A 23,632-nucleotide genomic window follows, 5' to 3' on the forward strand; every position below is an offset into this window, starting at 1 on the left:
ACAGATGTATGCGTAGACGAATAATCAACCAGTCAATGGGTGACTTATAATCGATTGAATATCACTTATTATCAGAAATATCATATTGTGCACTTGCATCTCAGCCGTAACAGCGCCAGCTTCAAGTCTTTTATAGCTAAGCTCATTAGTATAAATAGACGGATAATCATTACAATCGTTTCATTTCAAATATTTTTTTCAAATAACAAGAATATTGCGAAACGAAAACGCAATGCAACGATTATTGAGGCCTTGGGTGCGTACTTACATAAGCTGCAAGATTTAACATCGGCATTTTATTAAACAGGATTTTTTGTTTAAATCGGAATTATTTTTATTATTCTCTTTTTAGTTATGCCTACTGCTATTGGCAGTGTTCATTGCAGCAGTTAAAGCCCAAAACGATGGTCGATACAGACCGCCAACAAGGCCACCGACAAGGCCAACACCGAAATCCGATGGTCGTTATCGCCCGGCAAACGATGGAAGATATCGTCCCGCTGGCGATGGTAAATATCGTGGTGGCAATGATGGCAAATATGTCCATAAGGACGTAAAATATGTTCACGATGATCGTCCTGGAGGATTATATTCGGGTGATGCCAATCCCTATCAGCCGGATAAAAATCGATTTGGTCCTGGTGGTGGTGGAGGCGGAGGTAGTGGTGGCGCTGGAGCTGGTTCTGCCAATGCTGCTGCAAATGGCGGAAATACAGCTAGTGGATCAGGAGTTAAAAAACCATCATCGGGAAGTGGAGGAATTTTGGCTGCAGCTGTAACTGCAAAACCATTGCCCAAGGGTAAAGGTAGTGGTGAGGGGAAAAATGGTTGGGCCATCATACGTTTGGAAGACAAGGTCGAAGAGGATGGTTATCATTACTTGTAAGTATGATTTAACAGATCGTTAAGGAGATTGTGAAAAATTATTGAATGGTGAAACAAAAATGGAAATTCGGATACAGAAAATCTGTGACAGTTTCAGTCGTGTCTGGATATTGCTAACTAATTCTTAGGCCTAAAAATTATCTCTAAAACCTTTTTGAGGGGTTTCACATTTCCATCATGTTCTATCATCAATTTGTTGCTACGGTGTAAAATAGAATGTTCACAACTGTTAACAATATAAACAACAGTTTCTGATTTTTTTAAATTAAAATTCTTGGGCAATAAATAGAAGATAGTTTCAAATATTCTTTCTTACCTGCGTTAAATTGTCTTCGTTATTGGCGGATATTCTTCGTTAGTGCAACTTCGAAAGAATCATAAAACTTAAAAATTCTGCATGAGCCCGGTTGCGATTTGAACCAAAGTTCCTATGGCATTTTTCGATTGTTGTCCGCCTTAGCGTTCAAAGCCACCCCTTATCTTCGTAAGTTGGCACAATATACAGTTCTATACCACGAAAAAAGAAATTTGTAAGTTGTATGAAAAAAAGTCCATCAATACAAAAAAAAATCTGCTCTGAAAAGGGATACCAAATGTCCAAACCATGACACGGTTGAATTTGAATAACTGAAAATGTTATATGGAAATGTAAATATTAACATAATTATAACATTTATGTTAACAGAATCTATAACTGTGTTGCCTTGCTATAAAATGTTAAGAGTAATAACAATATTAGCCTAAAAGTATGCAAACATTTTTTAGATCTCAATATGAAGTTCATTACAATATTAACCCTTAATCTTGATTACAATTTTAATATTATTGGCAGGTATGAAACTGAAAATGGTATTTTAGCAGAGGAAAATGGACGCATTGAGGCCCTTCAAACTGATCCTGGTCTTCGCTCTAAGGGATTTTACGAATATACCGGTGATGATGGTAATCTATATCGAGTAGAATATACTGCCGATGATAATGGTTTTGTGCCACAAGGTGATCATTTGCCAGAGGTTCCACCACATATACCTAAATTATTGGCTTATTTAGCCGCAAATGCTTCAAACAAAAAGTAAATTATCCTTCATCTATATAAATTGTTTCATGTAAATAATAAACTATTTGTTTTGGTCCTTATTAATAAATTTATAAATAATAATTGGTAAATTAACGTGTGTCTATTGTAAATTCAATACTGGGAAATATAAATTGTTAATACTCAGAATTAACTGATAAACAAATGTCAACGGCTAGGAAAATCCACAACAATAATAGGTACGATATGATAACTAAATAAAATCCTGCGTTTAATGGGACACCCCATTATCGGAGTCATTTTTTTTTTTTTTTTTTTTTTGGATTTAATTAGGATCTACACTAATTCAAGAATGTCCCTACAAAAAGTGAAAATCTCAAGAACTCTTGAAGATATAGCCCATTTATTGTGTCAGCATCAAGTGACGGCTGAAGGGCTTCTCCAACTTTAAACGCGCTTTTCTCTTATGCGAATGGCGGGCACGATAACTCAAAAACTAATAACCCTATCGATTCCAAATTTTTACACGTTTCTCTGTGAGTGTATAGCTATCGTATGAACTAAAGTCAATCGGTGAAGATCTTCCTTATTTTTTAACTTGGTTTTTGGTCACAAATCGGCGATTTTTCAAAAATATTTTTTCAAAGGGCCGCCATTTTGTTAATTTTAGAGCGAAGTCAATAATCCTAGTTCATACGAGAGCCAGACATCTACTCTTTCTAAATAATTCGGATTCCGATGTTCCAGTGAGGAGTTATCATGCCCGCCATCAAAAATAAGGACATTTCTTTAATAACAAAATAAATCAACAAGACAACAACAAAATTTTTTTGTAAATTATTTTTCTTATTTTTAATCTTCAAATATGTATCTGCAAAGTTACAAACCTTCGTCTATAATTTAACCATAAAACAACGCTTGCAAATAATTGAATTTTATTACGAAAATTCATTATGTCCCACTGAATGGCTTTTTGGGCTATCGTAACCGAACGACCTACCGCAACGTATAATTTTTGGTGAATGCGCTCTTCAAAACTTTATCGAAAACATATATTCAGCGACGATGCCTCGATGTATACGCAAATAAACAGAATTCTCAATTTTGGAGTAAGTAAGAAACATTACATACATTTCCGACGTATAATACATACGTCAGAAACGTCGGAAACCTACTTTTTTGACAAAATAGCCATTTCCATTAATCAATCATCATTTTATACAGGTATATGACGTTTTTGACAGTCGAAAACTTAAAAATTCGTCACACGGGCCATCCCTGGTGTGCAGAGATGGTCTGTCAGAAACAGTGAAGTAAATGACATACATTTCCGACGCATAATACATACGTCAGAAACATATGCCTTACTCAAATCCATATATAATTTGAAAATTTTCTTTAGAAGTTTGTGTCAGTTCTAGTAAGGAATAGTCAGATATATGTAAAAATAATATATATTCTTGAAAATAACTGTATAGGTGATAATATTGAAATAAATGACGTTTACTACATTTTATACATTTCATACAGGTATATAACGTTTTCGACGTTTACACCTTTTTGACAGTCAAAAAACTAAAAATTTGTCAAACGGACCATCCCTGGTTGTGTGCTACATGCCACACAGCACACCTAACAATGGACTTATCGGGAGGCGAGTTTAATTTGAAGATACTATTGAACCATTTATTCGTTGGAAATAGTATACCAAAAATCGACTAAACGCATAGACAATTTTAGTCGCAGTCGTGCTCAAATTTTTTATCAAATATTCTTTAAGCATTAAATTATATGGGCCGACCAATTGAAAAAAAAATGTCATGCATTTTTCTGATTTTTTTATAGCCTACAAAATTATGTTTGATCCTAGACCCACCTATAAGTATACCGATCATATCTCGACTAGCTGAGTCCGTACGTCCATTATAAACACGATACAGACCACAGTTATGGGCCGATCGTCACAAATTTTTGCATGTAGGACAGGGTCTGGCCAAAGAAGACCCGTTTTGTTTTTGGTAATGATCCGTTAATACTTTGTTTTTGTCTACTTTTGAGGTCGCTCTAGAGATCATAATTATGACCCGAATAACACGAAATTTTACACAGAGAGCAAGGTATAGAGGTCAAATGGACCCAGACTTTTATGTTAAAAATGACAATTTGTATTCTGGTGTGTATATATTTACTCCTGAAGGACATAGAGCCGAAATGTTGATAGTATACTCAAGACCAGTGTACTCGGATGTGGGAGTTATACATAAATATTGAAAGGTGTTTATGTTTTATAATATTGTTTAGTATTATTTTACACCTCTAGAGGGCGGTTAGCTTTGAAATTTTACATGAAGTACCGGTTATGTCAAGGACGACGCTTATAATTTTGGGTGATGTTGAGATCATATTTATGTCACATATTTTACACGGGGAAAGAGATATGGCCAAATACTTAGAACGGCTGTTTAGATGATGATCGGTCGATATTCCGAGGGTCAAATCAACCAAAACCTAAAGTGGCAAAATTGTTTATTTTATAGCGTAAATATTCACCTCGGGATAACAAGATGTGGAAAATATGCCACGGTCAAGAGGGTTCAAATATCGCGAATTATTGTTCAGGCTCTGAATATAGTTGTGTAGGGTATCATGCGGTCGGCCTCGTCCGGCTATACTGCTCCACTCACTGGTTTATGTTTTGAAAAACCTTATTTGTAGCTTTAAAAAAATGTGTCATTATATGGAGGTTGCAACGATATTGAGTACACTTTAAAAAGCCAAAAGCACATAAGTGGAAATTGGTACAATCTATCTAACTATACTGAAGTTTGACTATTCCAATCGAATTTCCTGTAATTTGATATTTTTCGTTCTTTGTGTTTAGATAACTTTCAAACCATAGACACAAAAACACATAAGATTATATCCAATATAACCTCCTAACCGGCCAATTTTTTACACACTTCTGCTAAAAAATGAGTCTGTAACTAAAATATTTTTAATCAACTGATACATTTTCAATGTATTTTCCCACAGCAACATCATAAATTTTCTTTCTACGGATATTTACCTTTAGAACCGAGTTTTTAATAAATTAAGCTGTCATTGAATTATTTTCTGAATTATGATTGTAGAAAACATTCTGAGAGATGAACAAGATGGCTTTAGACCAAATAGAACTGTGTGAATGAGACCAACAACATACGAATTATAATAGAACAATGTGTAGGGGGCGCACCCCCTGCTCATCAACTCCCAAAAGGGAATAACTCAGAACATAATACAAGGATGCAGAACTCCCAGTTCATTACAGAAAACATCATTCTACAAGTCAAGCAATTGAACACTTCGATAGCTTCTGCTATCTTGGAAGCACTGTAACAATAAATGGCTGTGTCGAAACGGATGTAATCAATAGTCTAAATGGCCATAGAATAACCAGAATGGCGCTTGAATGGAAACCCTTAAGAAACAATAACCCTTGAACGAAGACAGAGGGCAGACATTTTGTCAACATGTATATTATGTTAGCTGTCAGAAGAGTGTATACTCCAAATTTTATTGTTTTTCAAAATCTATTCAATTGTCGTAGCAGTTTTTCCACTCCGATTATAACTCCTCTAAAGCATTGTTTTAGAATGCTTCAACAGCATCTTCTGTCGTCAAAAATCGTGAATCACTTATTTCCTATTCATCTATCAATTTTGCGTTTTGACCGACTAGAATTTCGTTAGATTTGGTTCGTTTTGGACTTCCACGTATAGAACCTGGATTCGTCACTGTTTAAGATATTTTCAAACAATGCGATGTTTTTTTTCAAAATTACTTTTCACTAACCGACATGATCGTTTTTATGCATTTTAAAAATTGCAGGATCTTACGATATTAAACGTTTATTATACCTAGATGTTCATGAAATATCGGGTATATGCTGGTCGAAGAAATGTTCAGGGATGACTCTAACCCACAACTGACCATTTTAATTTATAGAATATTAATATAATCAAATTTATATAATCTAATAAATGAATAATAATAAATGAAATGTAATTGTGAAAATTGAATTTTGTCGTTTTTCCTACCACAAAACTCACTCCAATGACAAATTCGAATTAATTTAGCACCTCAGCAGAAATTAAAACTAATTGAAGTAATTTAAAACAAATATATGTTAAAGTATTTAAAATTGCCAGATCAATACAATAATTCAGAAATATTTATTACGAGTATTAAACATATTTACAGTGAATATAACTTCATTTATTTACGATTATGTTTAATTAAATTATAAGCTTCTGCAACAACAATAAAATACAAAAACCACATTCTTTACAGCCAGCCACTTACAATGTTGGCAAGATATTCACTTCTATATATTCCAAAACATCTTTGATGGCGTTCTTCAGGTTTTCATTCTGAAAAATATAAGAAAGCATGCAAATATATTAATTCATTTAAAAATTATATTGCAATAAATTTATAAAATCGTTCCAAAGAACAATTTTTTAGTGTAAAGCATGAACTAACTATAGAAGTTGAAACTAATCCAATCGAAATTCGAAATGAAATTGTGGAAAATGTCTGCGTCATTGAAATATAACATCCGAAGTTCCGAACAAAGGCATTGTATTAATGTTGGAAAAATTTATACTGACATATTAGGTTGGGGAAAAAATAAATCCCTAATGTATCGATCAAACCATTTCAGATTTATGATCAGGGTGACATTTCGCAGTAAAAAAAAAAATTGTTTGCTATTTTTTGTTTGGTGCATTTAGTTGTGAGTTACAGGGTGTTAAAAATGGATGTGAACAAAGAGAAAATTCGCTACATTTTACTGTTTTTCTTTGGCAAAAGCGAAAATGCAAGCCAAGTGGCTAAAATTGTGAATGGTGTTTATGGTTTCGATACTGTAACAGACAATTATGTGCAATGTTGGTTTCGTAGATTCCGTTCAGGAATTTTTGATGTTAAAGATACACCTCGCTCAGGGAGGCAAAATGTTATAAACCATTTACACAAAAAATTGTTTTCTTTTTCCCCAACCTAATATTAATAAAAAATGTGTCTATCTAAGATATTTCCAAGAAAATTCAAATTTTTATTCATTATTTTATTTATTCATATAAGCACTCCACCACATGGTGTGCATTTAAAATTCCTTATATAGGTCGAGACCTTTATATGTTATTGTATTATATGATAATAGGGTTTTCAATATTAAACGGGAGGTTTAAGTTGGTCTATTTTATTGAATTTCTGGAAGGAAGCTTTTTAATCCCCAGAAATCCGACATGTCAAATCAAATCCACTTCGATGAGAAATTTCGATTAACACGTTAATGATACCGAAAAAGGGTCTGGACCCTTATGGGGGTCTACTTGGCTATATATAGACAATTTTCTGATCAAAATCTGATCCACCCTACAATATTCGGAATGCCAAATTACAGCCCCAACGATGGGAAAATATTTTTGGCAAAATGATATCGATATTTGTTGGTAAAGAGATAATAAAATTAATGAGAATACAAAAAGAGAAAAAGGCGTGATACAGAAAAAGGGTGTGGACCTTTATGGGGGTCTACTTGGTTATATATAGACAATTTTCAAAATATGATCAACCCTACAATATCCGGAATGCCAACGATGGGAAAATATTGTTGGTAGAAAGATATCGATATTTGTTGGTACGGAGACCATAAAATTAATGAGTATACAAAAAGAGAAAAAAGCGTTAAGTTCGACAAAGCGGAACTTTGGATACGCTACACCATAAGTAACATGAAATTAAAGTTCCAATCCAACGTAGAACGATACTATAGCGAATGTCCTTGGGAAGTATGGTTAAAACTTTCCATGTAATAAAAAATGGGTGGGATATTTGTGTAGGGCATATTACAAAAAAATAAACCTGCGCAAACAATATTTTGAAAAGATATATTGTAAACTACTGACAACCACAAACATTAAATTACAGTCAAAAATATTAATTCTTAATATTTTCATCATAGAATAATGGGGGATATATGAAACATACATACCGACAATTATACCAAACTATTTTGTAAGCCATAATGCACATGAAATACAATTTTCAGAAATTATTAATGGATTTTTAACCTTAAATATCAAAACCCCAAATCGTGGCCCGATATTGAAAAGGGTACATCATGTGTATAAAATCCTCAAAGTACTGACATTTACAATCCAAAGTTATATGTGCGGCAATACCTAAGGGTGATCAATATTGATTACATCGTGTAGGAATTATCATTATATGAAGGCCTACGCCTAATTGCTTAATTTCGAATAGCTCAATTTTGAACCTAAAACCTTCCTTCACCCTAAATATCGGTGGGAGTAGTCCCTATATAGGCTTAAATGCTGGTCGATAAAATTCATTCTCGAACCTGACGTGCTAGTTTTCTATCTCGATATCCTCCGAAGGTAGAATGATTACAACAGATGGCTAAATCGACTAAATCGCATTAGAATACCATACTTTGGAGGGTGTACGCTGACAATTTCGAATACGGCTATATGGAGACAACCGCAAAACACGGAACAAATGAGTTAACTATTTTAATATATAAAAGGGACTATCCCTAAAAGAGGGCGAATATAAATAATTTTTTGTGAGGGAGGTTGGTAACAAATACGACTACAAAATACCAACTTACCACGAATTCGGTTGAAAAACCAACTGAAACCTCTTTAAAACACTCAAAATACTCGAAATGTCTAAACGTAGACTGATATAGCTCATCTTCGAACTTGATCCTCCTGCAGACAAAAGACAACTCTATGAGTTACAAACGGCAATACAAACTTTATATAGTCTTCATACCATGGTAGATGGTATAAAAAAAACAGCCAATTTGAATGACACATGTGGCCAATGTCTTCAGAATACTGAAATTTCGGATGTAGTGTTATATGTGGGGCTACCAAAAATAGTGGACCGATACTGTCTACAGATTTCCTTTTGCAATAATAAAAACACTTATAATCAGTATTATCTCCACATTGTAATTGTATGTGTGGTAATGGTATTCTATATTGGTCTTAAACCAATATAGAATACCATAAATATATAAATGCCTGTCAATTAACGCATATAGCAAATAACATGTCACATTTTCCGATCAAAAAAGACACCTATAGTTTTTCGCGATAATCGATTATTCCTAAGGAAATCAAGCCGACCAACAAAATTTTGTTAATTTTTCTTAATTTTCTAGCCGTACTACAGGGCAAAGAAATTGGTTAAGGGAACTAAGTTAAAAAATGAGGAAGATCTTCATCGATTGGCTTTATCCTAGTTCATACGATAGCTATATACTCACAGAGAAACGTCCCAAAATTTGAAATCAAGTTAGTTATTAGTTTTTGAGTTATAGTGCCCGCCATTCGCAAAAACGCTGTTTGGAGAAAACGTGTTTAAAGTTTGAGAAGCCTTCTAGCTGTCACCTGATGCTAACACAATAAATCGGCTATATCTTCAAAAATTGTTGAGATTTTCACTTGAAAATTTTTAGTGACATTCTTGAATTAGTGTAGGTTCAAATTAAATCAAAATAAAAAAATTAAATTTTTTGAAACCGAGAATGGGTGGGGTCCCCTTAAATGAAGCATGACTTTTTCTGCATCAATTTACATTTTATGCTATAAACAATTTAATCTTAACTGACGTTGATTGTTCCTTAGTCTCAATATAATACCAGAAACGCTTTGTATAAAATTCTTCTTCGCAATAGTTTTGCATGGGACCAACATTAGAAATTATTTCTAAAAGTGTTAATGAATATATTCAAAAGTTCTGGAAATTTATGGGCAGACCTCAAATATTTGTTGAACGCGATATGACAAAATAAATATCAGCTCTTTTCATTCTGAAAGATTAATAATACATAGGTTTTGTAATGATTGACCAATAATCATCACAGCAAGACATGCTAAATTCCAATTAATAAAAATTTGTATTAAGCTATTAAGTCCACTATCATTTTCAAAGCGTGAGAAACAGCTGGACACAAATTAAAAATTGTGCATTGACTTACATTCGATTTATCTTTATTATCCGTAACTGAATAGTCGTAACCCTTGACTTTGTCGTATTCTCCATCAATGTGAGCATCACTTTCTTCATCAGTTCCCTTAGTTACCGATTCACTGTCATCATCAGCAGGTGGTGAATAGGCTCTGCCATTACCATTATTTCCGCTAAACAATTGATTTTCGTTGACGAAATTAAATTGATGACTTTCATCACCGTCCTTCAGCCATTCGAATTTAATTATCTGCCAACCACTACCTTCGTAATTAAAATCGACCATGAAGCGCAAACGATCCTTTTCGCTTAAGGGCAATATGCCAGGACCACCATCGGATTTAACAACGAAAATATTGCCACTAGCATCGTGTACATATTTAAGGCCACGATCACCATAACCGCCATCATAGGGACGATGTATGTGTACATATTTGCCGCTATCGTCTGGAACCCATTTGCCACGGAGACCACCATGTAATTCGGGTACATAACGTCCAGGTTTTATTGTTGTGATTGTATCCTGCGGCATACTCATGACCGAGTTCAGCAACATTGCAATTAATATAATTTGTATTAGAACTTTATATCCTTGAAATTCCGACATTTTCACTTTTATTAAATCCTAAATTATTTTGCGTCTTTTTGTATTTATAGAAACTATTTCGAAATATATAAAAAAGTGTGTGAATGCTTTACGTTTTACCAGAAGACTATTTCACAATTGTTTCATATGAAAAGATTACACTATGCATTTTTTCTATGGATTTTCAAAACAACTTCTGCGAAATAAACAAACATGTCAATATATTTATCAATTTTATTTGGTTATTATTACAATTACAACTAACTGCTTGCGTATAATAGGTGTGTTTGTTCTATGAACACCCTATACTGTCAAAATAAAAATTTCAAAATACTAACATAATAACAAAACATAATACTAACACTAACATAACATCTATCAAATTACAATTTGGCCGACTTTCCCAATCTATATCTAAAGTAAACTATTGTTGTTAATTTAATATGTTCCAAAACGGCGAAACTGATTATCCTGAAATTTTCGCAAAATTTTGTTGTTGGATTACTGTTTTAGTAGAATTAGACTATTTTAACCATAATCGAAATTTCGAGGGTATCTCCCATATCTTAGAAACCGGCTGAGCAACGTAGGCAGCCAACTCTGAGTGGTTCTCCAAAAAATTTAGCTTGAAATGTTGTCACGCGTTCCCAATATTTATACTTTACACAATTTTAAAAATTGTAGTTTCTTACTCAATTATCTGGCTCTAGACAGAACATTTGTTCCATAAGCCGAGCTTAAAAAATATTTCCAGGTGCGTTGGTCTTCTGCACAGCTCATCCAATTTAAAAGACCATGTTCCGAGATGTGGTCTTCAACTTGATCTTTCCATCGGATTCGTGGCCTTCCACTTCTGCGTGAACCATCAGCTGGCTCCCTTTTATAGAGTAACTTCGGGAAATGGTCACTATGCGTCTAATGTGGACCACCCCCATAACCTAAGAAAATGCTTGAAATATGTCAATGCCGCCTTGATATATGTTTTCCTATTTAGTAAAAACATACGTCTAACATGCTTTTTAGTACATAATTGCAATGTTGAAACTTAAGTTAAGCTCTTATTGAGATCTGTGATTTGAAAAATTTTTATGACAAGAATCAAACCATTTGCTTTTCTCAATTATAACGAAGTTATATAGAACTTTATTTATTTTTTTTTTCAATAAAAGTGTACGTTTAGCTGTAATTAAAGTCGGTTAGTTTTAATTTTTATTTATTTTTTAAGCCAACAAATATTTATACCCTACATAACTATGTTGTCAGGGTATTATAGCTTTGTGCAGCCCCAAGAGTTTGTAACGCCACGAAATATTGGACCTAGGCCCACCTTTAAGTATACCGATCGTCATATCTCGACTAGCTGAGTCGATCTAGACATGTGTGTCCGTCCGTTCGTCTGTCCATTATATTTTGTAAACACGATACAGGCCACAGTTATGGACCAATTTTCACGAAATTTTGCATATAGGATGGGTTCTGGCCAATGAAGACCCCTATTGTTTTTGGTAAAGATCGGTTAATATCTAGGGGATGAAATGGACCAAATACTTAATTTTTATCGGTTTTTCTGGTCGCTCTAGAGGCCGCAATGACCCAAACATCGCGAATTTTTACATAGAGAAGGGGACCGGCCAAAGAATAAGCATGCCTGTTTTGATAAAGATCGGTCAATATTTAGCGGGTCAAATGTACCCTGACTTTTGTGTGAAAAATTACAAAATTTGTATTCTATAGCGTATAGATTTACCCCTGAAGGTCATAGACCCGAGAAGTTGATAGTATATCCAAGAGGGGTGGTTGACCTTTAAATTGAATTAAAGTGCATTGTCGTATATACTCGGATGTGCGATTTACACTTAAATGTTTACAGGTGCTTACCACACTAGAGGTCGGAAATATAGCGCTGATCGCTTTGAAATATTCCATGAGGTTCCAGTTATGATCAAGTACAACGCCTATAACTTTTTTGACGTTCAGATAATTATACTGTGATGAAGTGGACCGAACACTTAATTTTTTGTGTTTTTTCGAGTCGATCTATAGGCTCCATGGATCACAATACAAGGGAAGGGAATCTGGCCAAGTAAAAAGGCTGTACTGAACATTAGTAATAATTGTCGGCCTCTGGTTGGTCCAGATGGTTAAAAAATCGCGAAATATTGCCCAAGCTCAGAATATAGATCCACAGAAAGTTAGTTTTTCGAAGAAGTTGTGTAGGGTATCATATGGTCGGCCCGTCCGACTATACTGCTCCGCTCACTGGGTTTAAATAAAAAAATGCAAAGTCGGGTAATGTGGACCACTATAAAAAACGGGGCATTTTGATGGGGACAAGTTCCAAACATGGCCCCATATTAAAAACATTTCTATGAGGAGGTATTCTATCATCTGAAAACTCGATATGCGAAATTACAGCTGCTTCGGTTGGATATTGATGCTAGGACCTTCAAAATACTGCAAATGGGGCGGTACCCTTAAATGGGGGCTATTCCAAAAAATATATGAGTTCATGCCCATATTTTTTGCATTTCATAGTTACCCGATATTGCAATAAATTGAAATTTATCACAACTAATCCACAACCTACCTTTTAACTTGCTGGTCCACATTACCCGCACACACTGGTCCACATTACCCGCACATACTGGTCCACATAACCCGCCACATACATTTTTATAGTCAAATATATATAATGTTTGACCTGAAATATATTTAGACGACAAATCTACTATGTAGTGAAAACAATATGTTTTAATTTTTTACCGTTGGTACGCCCACAATATCAAAAAAAAAAAAAATGGTGGTCCACATTACCCGAAGTTACACAATGTCTTTTGAGCTGGGGCATCCGCATCCATTCTCATAACATGAACTAGCCTATGTCTAGGCCATGTACAGCTCATAGTTCATTCGACGCTGATATTCACCGTCGTCGCAGATCTCTCAAACACTCTAAGAGCAGCCTCATCTGCTAGCGCAAGTACTCATGCTTAATGCACGGGTAGTATCAGCGTCTTGTAGACGCTGAGTTTGGTCTGCCATAAAATCTATAGCCATAACATAATAACATCTATTGGCCAACACTACTCTTCTCCGGATTTCAAAGCTGATGTTATTAGTTTTGCTTGTGGCGGTACGGAGGTATATAAAAAATCATTCACTATTTCAAAGCTATATTTTTCCTGTTCCACTGGACTTCTTGCGCGTTGATACCAACAGTTTAGTCTTCTCGCCATTTACTTCTCAATTCGTTCAAAGATGGCTGTTACCACTGGCAATGTTCGACCCATTATGTCGCTGTCGTCGACGTAGGCGAGTAACATATGCTGTTTGGTGTACGGAGTGTCATTTATGTTCCCCCTTGCATCTAGCAGGATGTTAATAAGGTCACACGACAAACTGTCATCTTGTCTGAATCCTCGTTTGGTATTGGGGGGATGTCTTTCTCTAGCCAAATTGTTCTAATCAGTTGGTACATGCTCCTGATCAGCATCTGACCACCGGTCTTGAATAGTTCGGCTGGTAACTCATCGCCACCTGTTGCTTTATTACTCTTCAGCCGATTATTTAATACTCTGAACTCATCTTAACTAGGTGGTATACCATCTACACCATCATCTCGTATTGGTTCTGCGGTATCTTCTTCACCGCCACTACTTGATACCAGAAGCTGTATGTGTCATCAGCCTTCGGTTTGGTGATTTACTCATTGGTAAAATTTTCGGACTTCGTTCTGACTCCTTAACATCTCGATTTGGTTACGTTCGCGTTTTGATTGTTCTTTCTTCTTTTTTTAATAATTTAATTTTCCCTCCTTTTTCCCTATAATTCTCTCTCGCATTGGCTGTCTGCAGGGTTGGCCTACACCCTGCGTTTTTCACCTTTATAGTTCATATGGGCGAACTCGCGGCGAATATCAGCTCACTATTTCAACGGGTGTTGAAGGTAGCTACCCCAGGTGACACAGCGGGGAGGTCAGTGTACACAATTGAGATGAAAGAGGGGCCAAGATATGCCTGAGATGAAAGCAATAACAGCCGTTGAATTTTTGAATATTGTACAAATTTCTATTTTAAGGATTTTGGATACGTTTTCTCAAAAAAAAAAAAAGAAACGGCAATTTGGCATTTAGATTCTTATTAGGTAGTGAATTTCCTCAGTATACTTCAAATAATGGTACTAATTAGTAATACTCTCCATCATAGTACGGTAGTTGACTTTCCTCTAAAATCGGGCATACAGGACAAGTTCGAAGATGGACTTTATCGTCGACTTTGTACTCGCTATATTGACCAATATTCTCTGTATTGATTTGAATCCATTTTCCAACCGAATTGTGTAGAATTTAAGTTTTAGGGTTATCATTCGATATCTCTACTTAATTTCAGGAGAGTACGATGTTGTCCCGTGGCTGGAGGAATGACGTGCCATTCGTCAGTAGCGTGTTATCTGGCGAGATATTATTATCCTATTTTATCCTTCTGGTGTGTGGTTTGCACATAAGGAGAGACCAAGGCGAAGCATCCCAATAACGGTTGACACGAAGTCCATGGTTAATTGGACGTTTTATACCTATTTTCATTTCCAAATATGTTACTTCCAACCGGCATTGACCTCCATTCATATTTATTTTCATTTCCAAATATGTTACCTCCAACCGACATTGACCTCCATTTATATACAAAACGTTGCTAGACCATCGTCATATGCCGATAATAGTTCTACCAGATTTAAAAATAATATTGAAACGTCAATTAGAATATGACAACCGGCCAGTCAATTAGATTATCCAATAAATGTGAAGAATTTAATATGTGAAGATAACAAATTGCATTTGAATGAAATTCCTTTTCTTATCTTCGAATATCACATGGCAACGTAACAAATGTTTCTTTTTTTTTTGTTTTTTGTTTAAAATTAATTGCATTAAGGTGGGTATTTAGCATATCATTGTGGCCTGGGAAAGGGATATTACTCAAGTTGACAGCGATCTTGGCTGTCGTAGCCAGTAAATGAACTGTATTATTTTAACCGGACAATATCACATTTTTTTGTTGTGAAATTAAAAGTGTGAATACAATTTATTTAATTTTCAATTGTGAGTAGGCGGATTTATTTGATGTGAGAAAAATGAATTGAGATTCATTTAGGTTAATGACTTGGAGGAATAAATTATAGGATTTTGTTAATGTGGGGATATTTAGCTGACCAGTTTTTTATCTGTTTGAGAAAATTGTCAATATTTGTATAGTAACAAGTTCCAACGATTTGAAAGAGATTTTGAGGTTGTTTTAATTATTTAAAATGTTGTTTAGAACTAAAATGATTTTTTGTTAATAACATTTGAATATTTATTTGGCTATATAATATTCTAAATATTAAAAATATTTAATAATAATAATTTTTTAACATTCCTAAACTCTGAGTCATCAACTGAGTGTCAATTAAAATATCAGATTTTTTTATTGAATTCCATACAAATTGATTTTGGTCAACATTGAAATTTTACATGAATACTGACATATGTTTATAGTTTATTTTTCGATTAATACGTGCCAAAGCTCAACACTCACACACACACGAAGCACAAGTATTCAATTCAAAAAATATCAAAAATCATTACAGATGTAATAACGTATTCAAAATTACGATCAATTATCGAAAGACATCACTGCCGACGAGATATTCCCAAAACCTGTTCCAAAAGAATGCAATTTCGATACAGAGACATGAGTCAAAGGCATTAATGACAAAAAATGATTACGGCATTCAGAAATCCCCATTAATTACAATTCCGATTCTGATTCGATATAAGTTTTTAGTCACGCCAGTGCGGAAGTACACATGTACATATGTATATCCGAAAGTAATTTCCCATTGGAAGGAAATTAATTTCTTCTTAATTAAACGGTATAATTTAATAAAAAAAGGGAATTTAATTATTGCAAATTCTGAAATAACAAATTTTTAAAAATGTTTTAAATATTCCCAAGTCGAGGAACATAAAATTTTGAATAACACCTGGCGCAATCTTAACATTATCGTGTAAATATATCTTTATTGATTTTTAAATAATGCAATGTATCGTAATTTTTCAATTTCCTGTTCGTGTATGAGGAGTTTCCTTTTCAATGAAGGAATAACAAATTGCTTTCATGTGTGAGTTATACAGATTTAATTTATAATTTAAATACATATGTCGTGATTTCAACAGACGGACATGGCTAAAACGACGATAGCATTTTATTGTGATCAAGAATATATATACGCAATAACAAATGAAATATACACTCCCCTTTATATATTCTATGGCGTATATATTTACTCCTGAAGGACATAGACCCGAACAGTAAATTGTATATCCAAGAGGAGTGTTAGATCTTTAAATTGATACCAGTTCATAAATGAACTAAGATAATTACAGGTACATACGTATTTTGATTTGGTTGGTTTTACCATTACCACTCCAGAGGGCAAAAATGGTCAAGGACGACACCTACAATTCAGCCAGATGTTGTTTACCCACAAAAAGCCCGGAATGCCAAATTACAGACATTTCGGTTGGGAAATGACTACAAACTACATTCAAGTCCGGACCGAATCATACAGAAATTGATTTTAAACATTTTCCACCTCCATAATATTACTGTTCCATCTACATTTTCTAATATCCCTGTGGGTTCTGAAAATTTATGAAATCGCTCTCATTTCCTTCATTTTAATGTGAATACCTTCTTCAATTCCAAAATATGAAACATATTTTCAAAAAGACAAAACAAAAAAATCCTCTACCTTTTTGAGATGATAAAAAATGTGAAAATAATTTATGGACAGTCGCTGCGATTAAATCGCTGAATAAAATAAAAATATCAATTTATTAAAAACAATATTTCGACAGATCTTCCTCCTGCGTTTATTAACCCCACTGAACTTGATTCAACTTAAAAAATGTCAATTTGTTTTGTTGTTGGTTTTTTGGTAGAGGTTCTCTTAAATCGGAACATCTACAATTCTCTTAATTCCCCTATACAAAAATGGTAAAAATCACTGCTTATTAATTATTGTTATTGTTTAGAATGAAAGAGAAATTAAAACTGGAATTTTACAAAACCACACATTCCATACAGTCATTAAGCTTCCTCGGTCATCTGTTAGTCTGTCCAATGACAAACGAAAAAATGACAAATTAACAAGTATTGAAAATATGATCGTTTATTTTGAATGAAATGTAATTATATTTGGATTTAAGGAATTATTTGAAGATTTGTCACTGATAAATAAATAAATGTTGAATATTGTTAAGAATGTGGTATATATATCACACAGTTATACCTAAGGTCGGTAACAGTAACCATGGAAGTTCAGAAAAATCCGTTCATTGGTAGATCAGATTCGATCCACATTTGGTTACAGATTTAAAAATTACTGAAATGATTTGGATTTGTCCCTCATTTTAGCTCAATTTAGACTTGTGAGAATCATAACAAATTTCGGATTCCTATCAGTAGCTGTGAATTATAAATCATACTTGTAATAGATTAAAATAAATGGTCTTCTTTAAAATTATATTATTATTAATGTTTCAACGCCCAATTCAACCATTTAGAATATCGAATTCCGACCCAATGCCACCAATTTCTAAACATGTATTGTCAGAGGTTTTTCAAAAAAATTTGTTTCGTAACTATCTGGGCTTTCAGAAAGTGAATGTGCAATACTCACCAAAATTGAAGTTAGTATCTCCAAGTATCTCCCACTGACATATAAAATTGTATGTCGGAGGTCCTTCCTCTACGTCAAAATATATTATTTCTACGTATACAATTGATGCACTTACACACATAAATTAGAGGTTTTTGTTTCCGAAATAGCAATTAGGAAGCATTGTTATAAAGAGTTGACGAACAAGTCGTGATAAAAATAACTACCCAATAGTGGGGCTAGCTTTTATGGGACTATACCATAACGTTATTCAATATTGATAATTTTTGGTTGTGAATTTTGAAAGACAATGCGAATGGAAAGTGCGGCGAATTCTGTAGAAAAACGAGTCCAAAATTCAAAAAAAAAAAAAAAAACAAGTGAAAAAGGGATTTTTCCTAAAATCTGTAAGATCCAAAAAGTGGACTGATATTGATAACGCATGGTAGAGTATAAAATCCTCAAACTACTGTAATTTAGATTACAAAGTTATATGAGGCTATGCCTAAAAGGGGACCAATATTGATTACATAGCGTAGGAAATAGTGAATATTTAGGGATATCATTATATGAGGGCTATGCCTAATTAATGACCGGTATATGCCAATTTTGAACCAAATATTTTAATTGTTTATCTCAATTCTTTCCTTCAGGAGGTATCACTATATTGATGATATGCCTAAATGTCTGCCGATATATTCCATTATCATCATGTTTGAGTTTTTTTATCACAATATCTTTAGACTACCCAACCGCAACACACGGAAAACATCAGATAACTATTTTAATAAAAAAAAGGGGGTAATATGGGGACTACCCCTAAAAAGCGGTGAATATTAATAATTTTTGGTGGGGAGATTTGTTAACATATATTACTACAAAATACCAAATTTCAGCGCATTCCGTTGAAAACCGCGCTCAAGAACCCTAAAATACCGAAAATTGGGGGGTACCATTATATGAGGCCTAACCGAAAAAATGGACCTATATTTATAATTTTTAGTAGAGAGATTTGCTACCCAATAAGAACTCAAAGTACCGAATTTCAACGAATTCGGTGGAAAAATGTGATCAAAGCCCCAAAAATATCGAAAAATTGGGGGTTCCCTTATATGTGGTCTATCCGAAAAAATTGACCTATGTTTATAACTTTTTGTGAGGAGATTTTATACCCAATAAGAACCCAAATTATTAAATTACAGGCAATTAGGTGAAAAAATCCGGTCAAAACCCCCCAAAAACTGGAAATGGAGGTACCCTTATATGGGGGCTACCAGAAAAAGCGGACATATATTTATAATTTTAGTGGGGACATTTGGTACCCAATAAGAACCCAATGTACCAAATTTCAGCGAATTCGATTGAAAAACGCGCTCAAGAACCTCAAAATACTGAAAATTGGGGGTACCCTTATATGGGGGCTACCAGAAAAAATGGACCTATATTTATAATTTTTAGTGGGGACATTTGGTACCCAATAAGAACCCAATGTACCAAATTTCAGCGAATTCAGTTGAATAACACGCTCAAGAACCCAAAAATACCGAAAATTGGAAGGTATCCTTATATGGGAGCTATGACTAAACGTGGACCGATATAGCCCATCTTCGAACTTGACCTGCCTGCAGACAAAAGACGACTCTATGCAAATTTTGGGCGCTCTATCTCAATTCGTTTAGACGCTAGAGTGATTACAACAGATAGACGGACAGACGGTTATGCTTAGATCGTCTTAGAATTTTATATCAAGAATATATATACTTTATAGGGTCGGAAATGATTATTTCGATGCGTTACAAACGGAAAAACAAAACTAATATACCCTCCATACTGTGGTGGAGGGTATAAAATATACCGACATGGGCCAATATTAATCATATCGGTGCTACATCCATTTGCAATTTCATACCTCTATCTTAAAACGTACACCCATATATTGACATATAATTTGGTTCTGATCAAGAATATAAGCCTTTGTGGGGTCCCCGGTGAATATTTAGAGATGTTACCAATTGAAAACAAATTTAAAAAGAAACAATCATGGTATAGTTTGTACGGTATATAACACTTCATTCCAAATATAACGCTTCATTCCAAATTTGGGGAGTTTGGGCACGTGTTGCAACCAAATTGGTTGTAAATTTATATTTTAGATTTTCATTGAGTGGAAATATTCCCTACCAAATACCAATATCAGCCCCGCATAATTTTCTGAATTTTCCCACCGAATTCATCTGTGTTGAAATAGCCTCCATATAACGGTCCCGTTACTTTGAAGGGGTTTGCCGAATTTTCTACTAAAGATGCTGCAATTTAGCAATCAGATAATAATATTGAAATGAAGTGGACCGAAAACTTATTTTTTTGTGCTTTTTCTATAGGCCGCAATTGAAAGCCAAATTTTTGACAAATTTCCAATGGATATGTAAGATGGCGCTAGGCAACAACTTAGTACTGACTATGTGTATATTAGTCCTCCTGGGATGTTTGGTAAAGAAAATGGGTTTCTTTATATCTCCTGCCTTATGTATCAGGTCGCGCCAAATTTTGGATATTTTGATGGTCCTAAATGCATTTTCCAACAAAATTGGCTACAATTTTTCATTCCAGGTTGTTTGTGAATATATTCTTGAAGAAAATTTTTAGTTTCGACATTTTCGAATTTTTATATCTTAGTACAGCCCTCATATAATACTGTCGACTCATGTTTTGTATTTTTGAGGCTTTAACATCTACATAGAATGTTTTCAAAGTATGCCCACTAGTGAGATCAATATCACTGGATGCACAATTTGCAGTCTGTCAATTAATTATGCTGTCGTGTTTACCAGTTTTAATCAAAACAACATGGATGATATTGATCATTCTTCCCCAATAGTATTACTTCAGAAGCTGAAGTACTTACCTTACTTACGTTCTTTCAGAAGACCTTTCACCTACTAAATACCTTTCTAAAAATATTTTAATAACATTTATACAAGTTTTTCTTCGGTTTTCGGATACTGTAATCAAATAAGATTTATTACTCCAATCGTTCAATCACTTACATATGTCCGAACAATTGATACATTTAACGACTTAATTATCAAGATCAACCTGCTGCCAATATTTTAATGCAACAATATTCGGCAAAGATCAACGGAAAATAAATGTAATTTATGGTTGATTAAAATCAGATAAATCCTTGTTAAAATTTCGGCACGATTATTATTGTGTAGAATTTTTTCTTTACAGATTGTAAATATCGGTAATTTAGAACGTTTATGTTTCTATAAAAGTTTTATACCCTGACAATTTATGTATATCATTGATGATGATATAGGGGAGACTGGGGCACCTTCGGCACTTTTTGTTTAGAGCTCTATATCTCAGTACTTATTCAACAGATATAAAAACTTTATGGATGATTATTGTCCTCTGATACATAATTTTAAAAAATTAGTACCAAAACATATAACAAATTACAAATGTTTACAGTTTTGTAAAAAAAGTCTTTGGCATTTGATTGGGCACATTCGGCACCATAGTCATTGCCTGGTAATTATCGCCGCTATCAGTCTAGTTGAAATTCAGATCCTCTAAAGATTCTATTTTGTTTTAATATGCGACTCAAAATTTGACTTTTAAGGCTATATCTTCTAGCGGCGGACGTTAACGTCTCAAGGTCACACACTATAAGAAATAGCTTTATTCTATCGCGTTTTCGACAGTACTAGTACGTATCGTCTTATCTATGTAATTTCGAACGATATCAAAGAATTATTTTTAAAGACAAACTCAAAAACATTTTAAGGAAATAATATTGCACTATATGTATATTTTAAAGTTTTTTCTTTTTTTTCTATCAATCTTCTAGAAACATTATATTTTTAATTATTTTTATAAGAATTCTCATTGTAATGAACTACTTTTTAATATTACTGCCATAAAATGTAAAAAGTTTTATACACGAAATTCTTACGAAATGGAATTGAAATATTACAAAAAATCCGTACATCTAAATACGGTTATTAGCTAGAGATTTCAAATGTTGCGATAATTATTTATTTTCATATTCAATACCTATGGATCGAAAGTAGTGATGTACAGTGAGAGCTTCATATCGAAAAACCGATTGCCGAAGGTGCCCCAGTCTCCCCTACTCGTAAGTCAGAAGGACAATTTCGGGTATTAACTCTAAACTTAATAATACAAAAGATGTATATCTTTTTTGAGTATAAAGACAGGTTCAACATTGCCTGCAGTACATTAAGTCGATAGGACGAAGTAAATTCGACACTCAATATCGGCGAAAACTTATACTAGAGATTGCGGAGCTTGAGTTCTATTTCTGTGGATTAGATGAATATTAATAGAACTCAAGCTCCGCAATCTCCAGGCCACTATTGATTCAACCAGTAAGTTTAACCATTAACGATCAAGATACATCGAGCAGTTTAGCTCAAAGGGGGACTTTTTTTGATAGTTTTCTGCAAACTGTATTCAGTTCGATTGGATCACCAGGAAGAGGTTAAAAAACTAAATTGATTCAAAATAGGCAATTGAAAAATAATAACTTTATGTAAAGAGATATGCGATGACATGATATGAAATATATACAATAATTTCGTATGTCTAAAAACAACGACAATGAACTGTTGGTGTTGAAATTTTTAAACAAGAATACGCCCACAAAAAATACATTTTAATTTGAAATTTAAATCATTGAATTATGGTATGACAAACGTTTGTTTGCTGGTCATAAAATCATTGACATGTTTATTTCAATTTTTTACAAATGATGTGAAATACAAAATTTTCAACTGTTCCGTACTGGCTTGTGGGCATTTACCAGGTTCAAATTATCCCAATGATGGGGGCAAATGTTAATAAACGCAACATCTATCATGAACTTTAAAATGTCTTAGTCAGCCATTACAAACAATAACCCAAAACAAATTATTTCAACAATCGAAAATAATGATTAATTACTATTTATGTAAATGCCAAATTTAATTGTTGTTGATATTTTCAAAGTGAATATATTTACATGTAATTATGTCAATTAAAGCCAACCGAAAGCTTCCAAAAATATTGACAAATTATTAACCACAAAATGTTGATTCTCCAACAAAGAAATCATTAATCAAATGGACATTTATTTTTAATAAACAATTTCTGAATGTCAATTTCGGAGGTAATTATAATAAAATTAATTTGTATATTTAAAAGTACAACAACATATCATGTACCCTGTTGTGTTTTATTTGTATTTCCTATACAAGAAGGTGGTTAATTTGGGTGGAGTATGTCTTTGAAATTAATAACAAAAGCGGAAGGAAGTCCCCCGAATTGAAATGCATAATGTGCAATTTACTTGTGTATACAAATGTTAA

General features: G+C 33.7%; 2 protein-coding genes across 2 annotated transcripts; one reads left to right on the forward strand and one right to left on the reverse strand.

Moving 5' to 3' along the window:
• Positions 1-228: 228 nt before the first annotated feature.
• LOC133337132 (larval cuticle protein LCP-30) lies at positions 229-1,961 on the forward strand. The gene is made up of 3 exons (XM_061545393.1): positions 229-256; positions 353-882; positions 1,718-1,961. The coding sequence occupies exons 1-3, from the start codon at positions 233-235 to the stop codon at positions 1,959-1,961; spliced, it is 798 nt and encodes a 265-aa protein (XP_061401377.1). The 5' UTR covers positions 229-232.
• A 4,300-nt stretch (positions 1,962-6,261) lies between these two features.
• LOC133337138 (uncharacterized) lies at positions 6,262-10,577 on the reverse strand. Its single transcript, XM_061545398.1, has 2 exons — positions 9,981-10,577; positions 6,262-6,333 (listed from the first exon to the last, which is right to left on the reverse strand). Exons 1-2 carry the CDS (start codon positions 10,575-10,577, stop codon positions 6,262-6,264), a joined length of 669 nt encoding a protein of 222 aa, XP_061401382.1.
• Positions 10,578-23,632: the final 13,055 nt, after the last annotated feature.

This window comes from Musca vetustissima, unplaced genomic scaffold, assembly GCF_032173495.1.
Source record: "Musca vetustissima isolate MV318-11 ecotype Yass unplaced genomic scaffold, APGP_CSIRO_Mvet_v1 utg86691, whole genome shotgun sequence".
Lineage (NCBI taxonomy): Eukaryota > Metazoa > Arthropoda > Insecta > Diptera > Muscidae > Musca > Musca vetustissima.

What these genes read in the sequence shown, in the direction of transcription:
- LOC133337138 (XM_061545398.1), bottom strand. Translation starts at nt 10,577, where the DNA reads ATGTCGGAATTTCAAGGATATAAAGTTCTAATACAAATTATATTAATT. An exon ending in ATAATAAAGATAAATCGAAT is followed by an intron (nt 6,334 to 9,980) that starts GTAAGTCAATGC and finishes TATATTTTTCAG; the next exon opens with AATGAAAACCTGAAGAACGC.
- LOC133337132 (XM_061545393.1), top strand. Translation starts at nt 233, where the DNA reads ATGCAACGATTATTGAGGCCTTGG. An exon ending in AACGATTATTGAGGCCTTGG is followed by an intron (nt 257 to 352) that starts GTGCGTACTTAC and finishes TTCTCTTTTTAG; the next exon opens with TTATGCCTACTGCTATTGGC. An exon ending in GAGGATGGTTATCATTACTT is followed by an intron (nt 883 to 1,717) that starts GTAAGTATGATT and finishes TATTATTGGCAG; the next exon opens with GTATGAAACTGAAAATGGTA.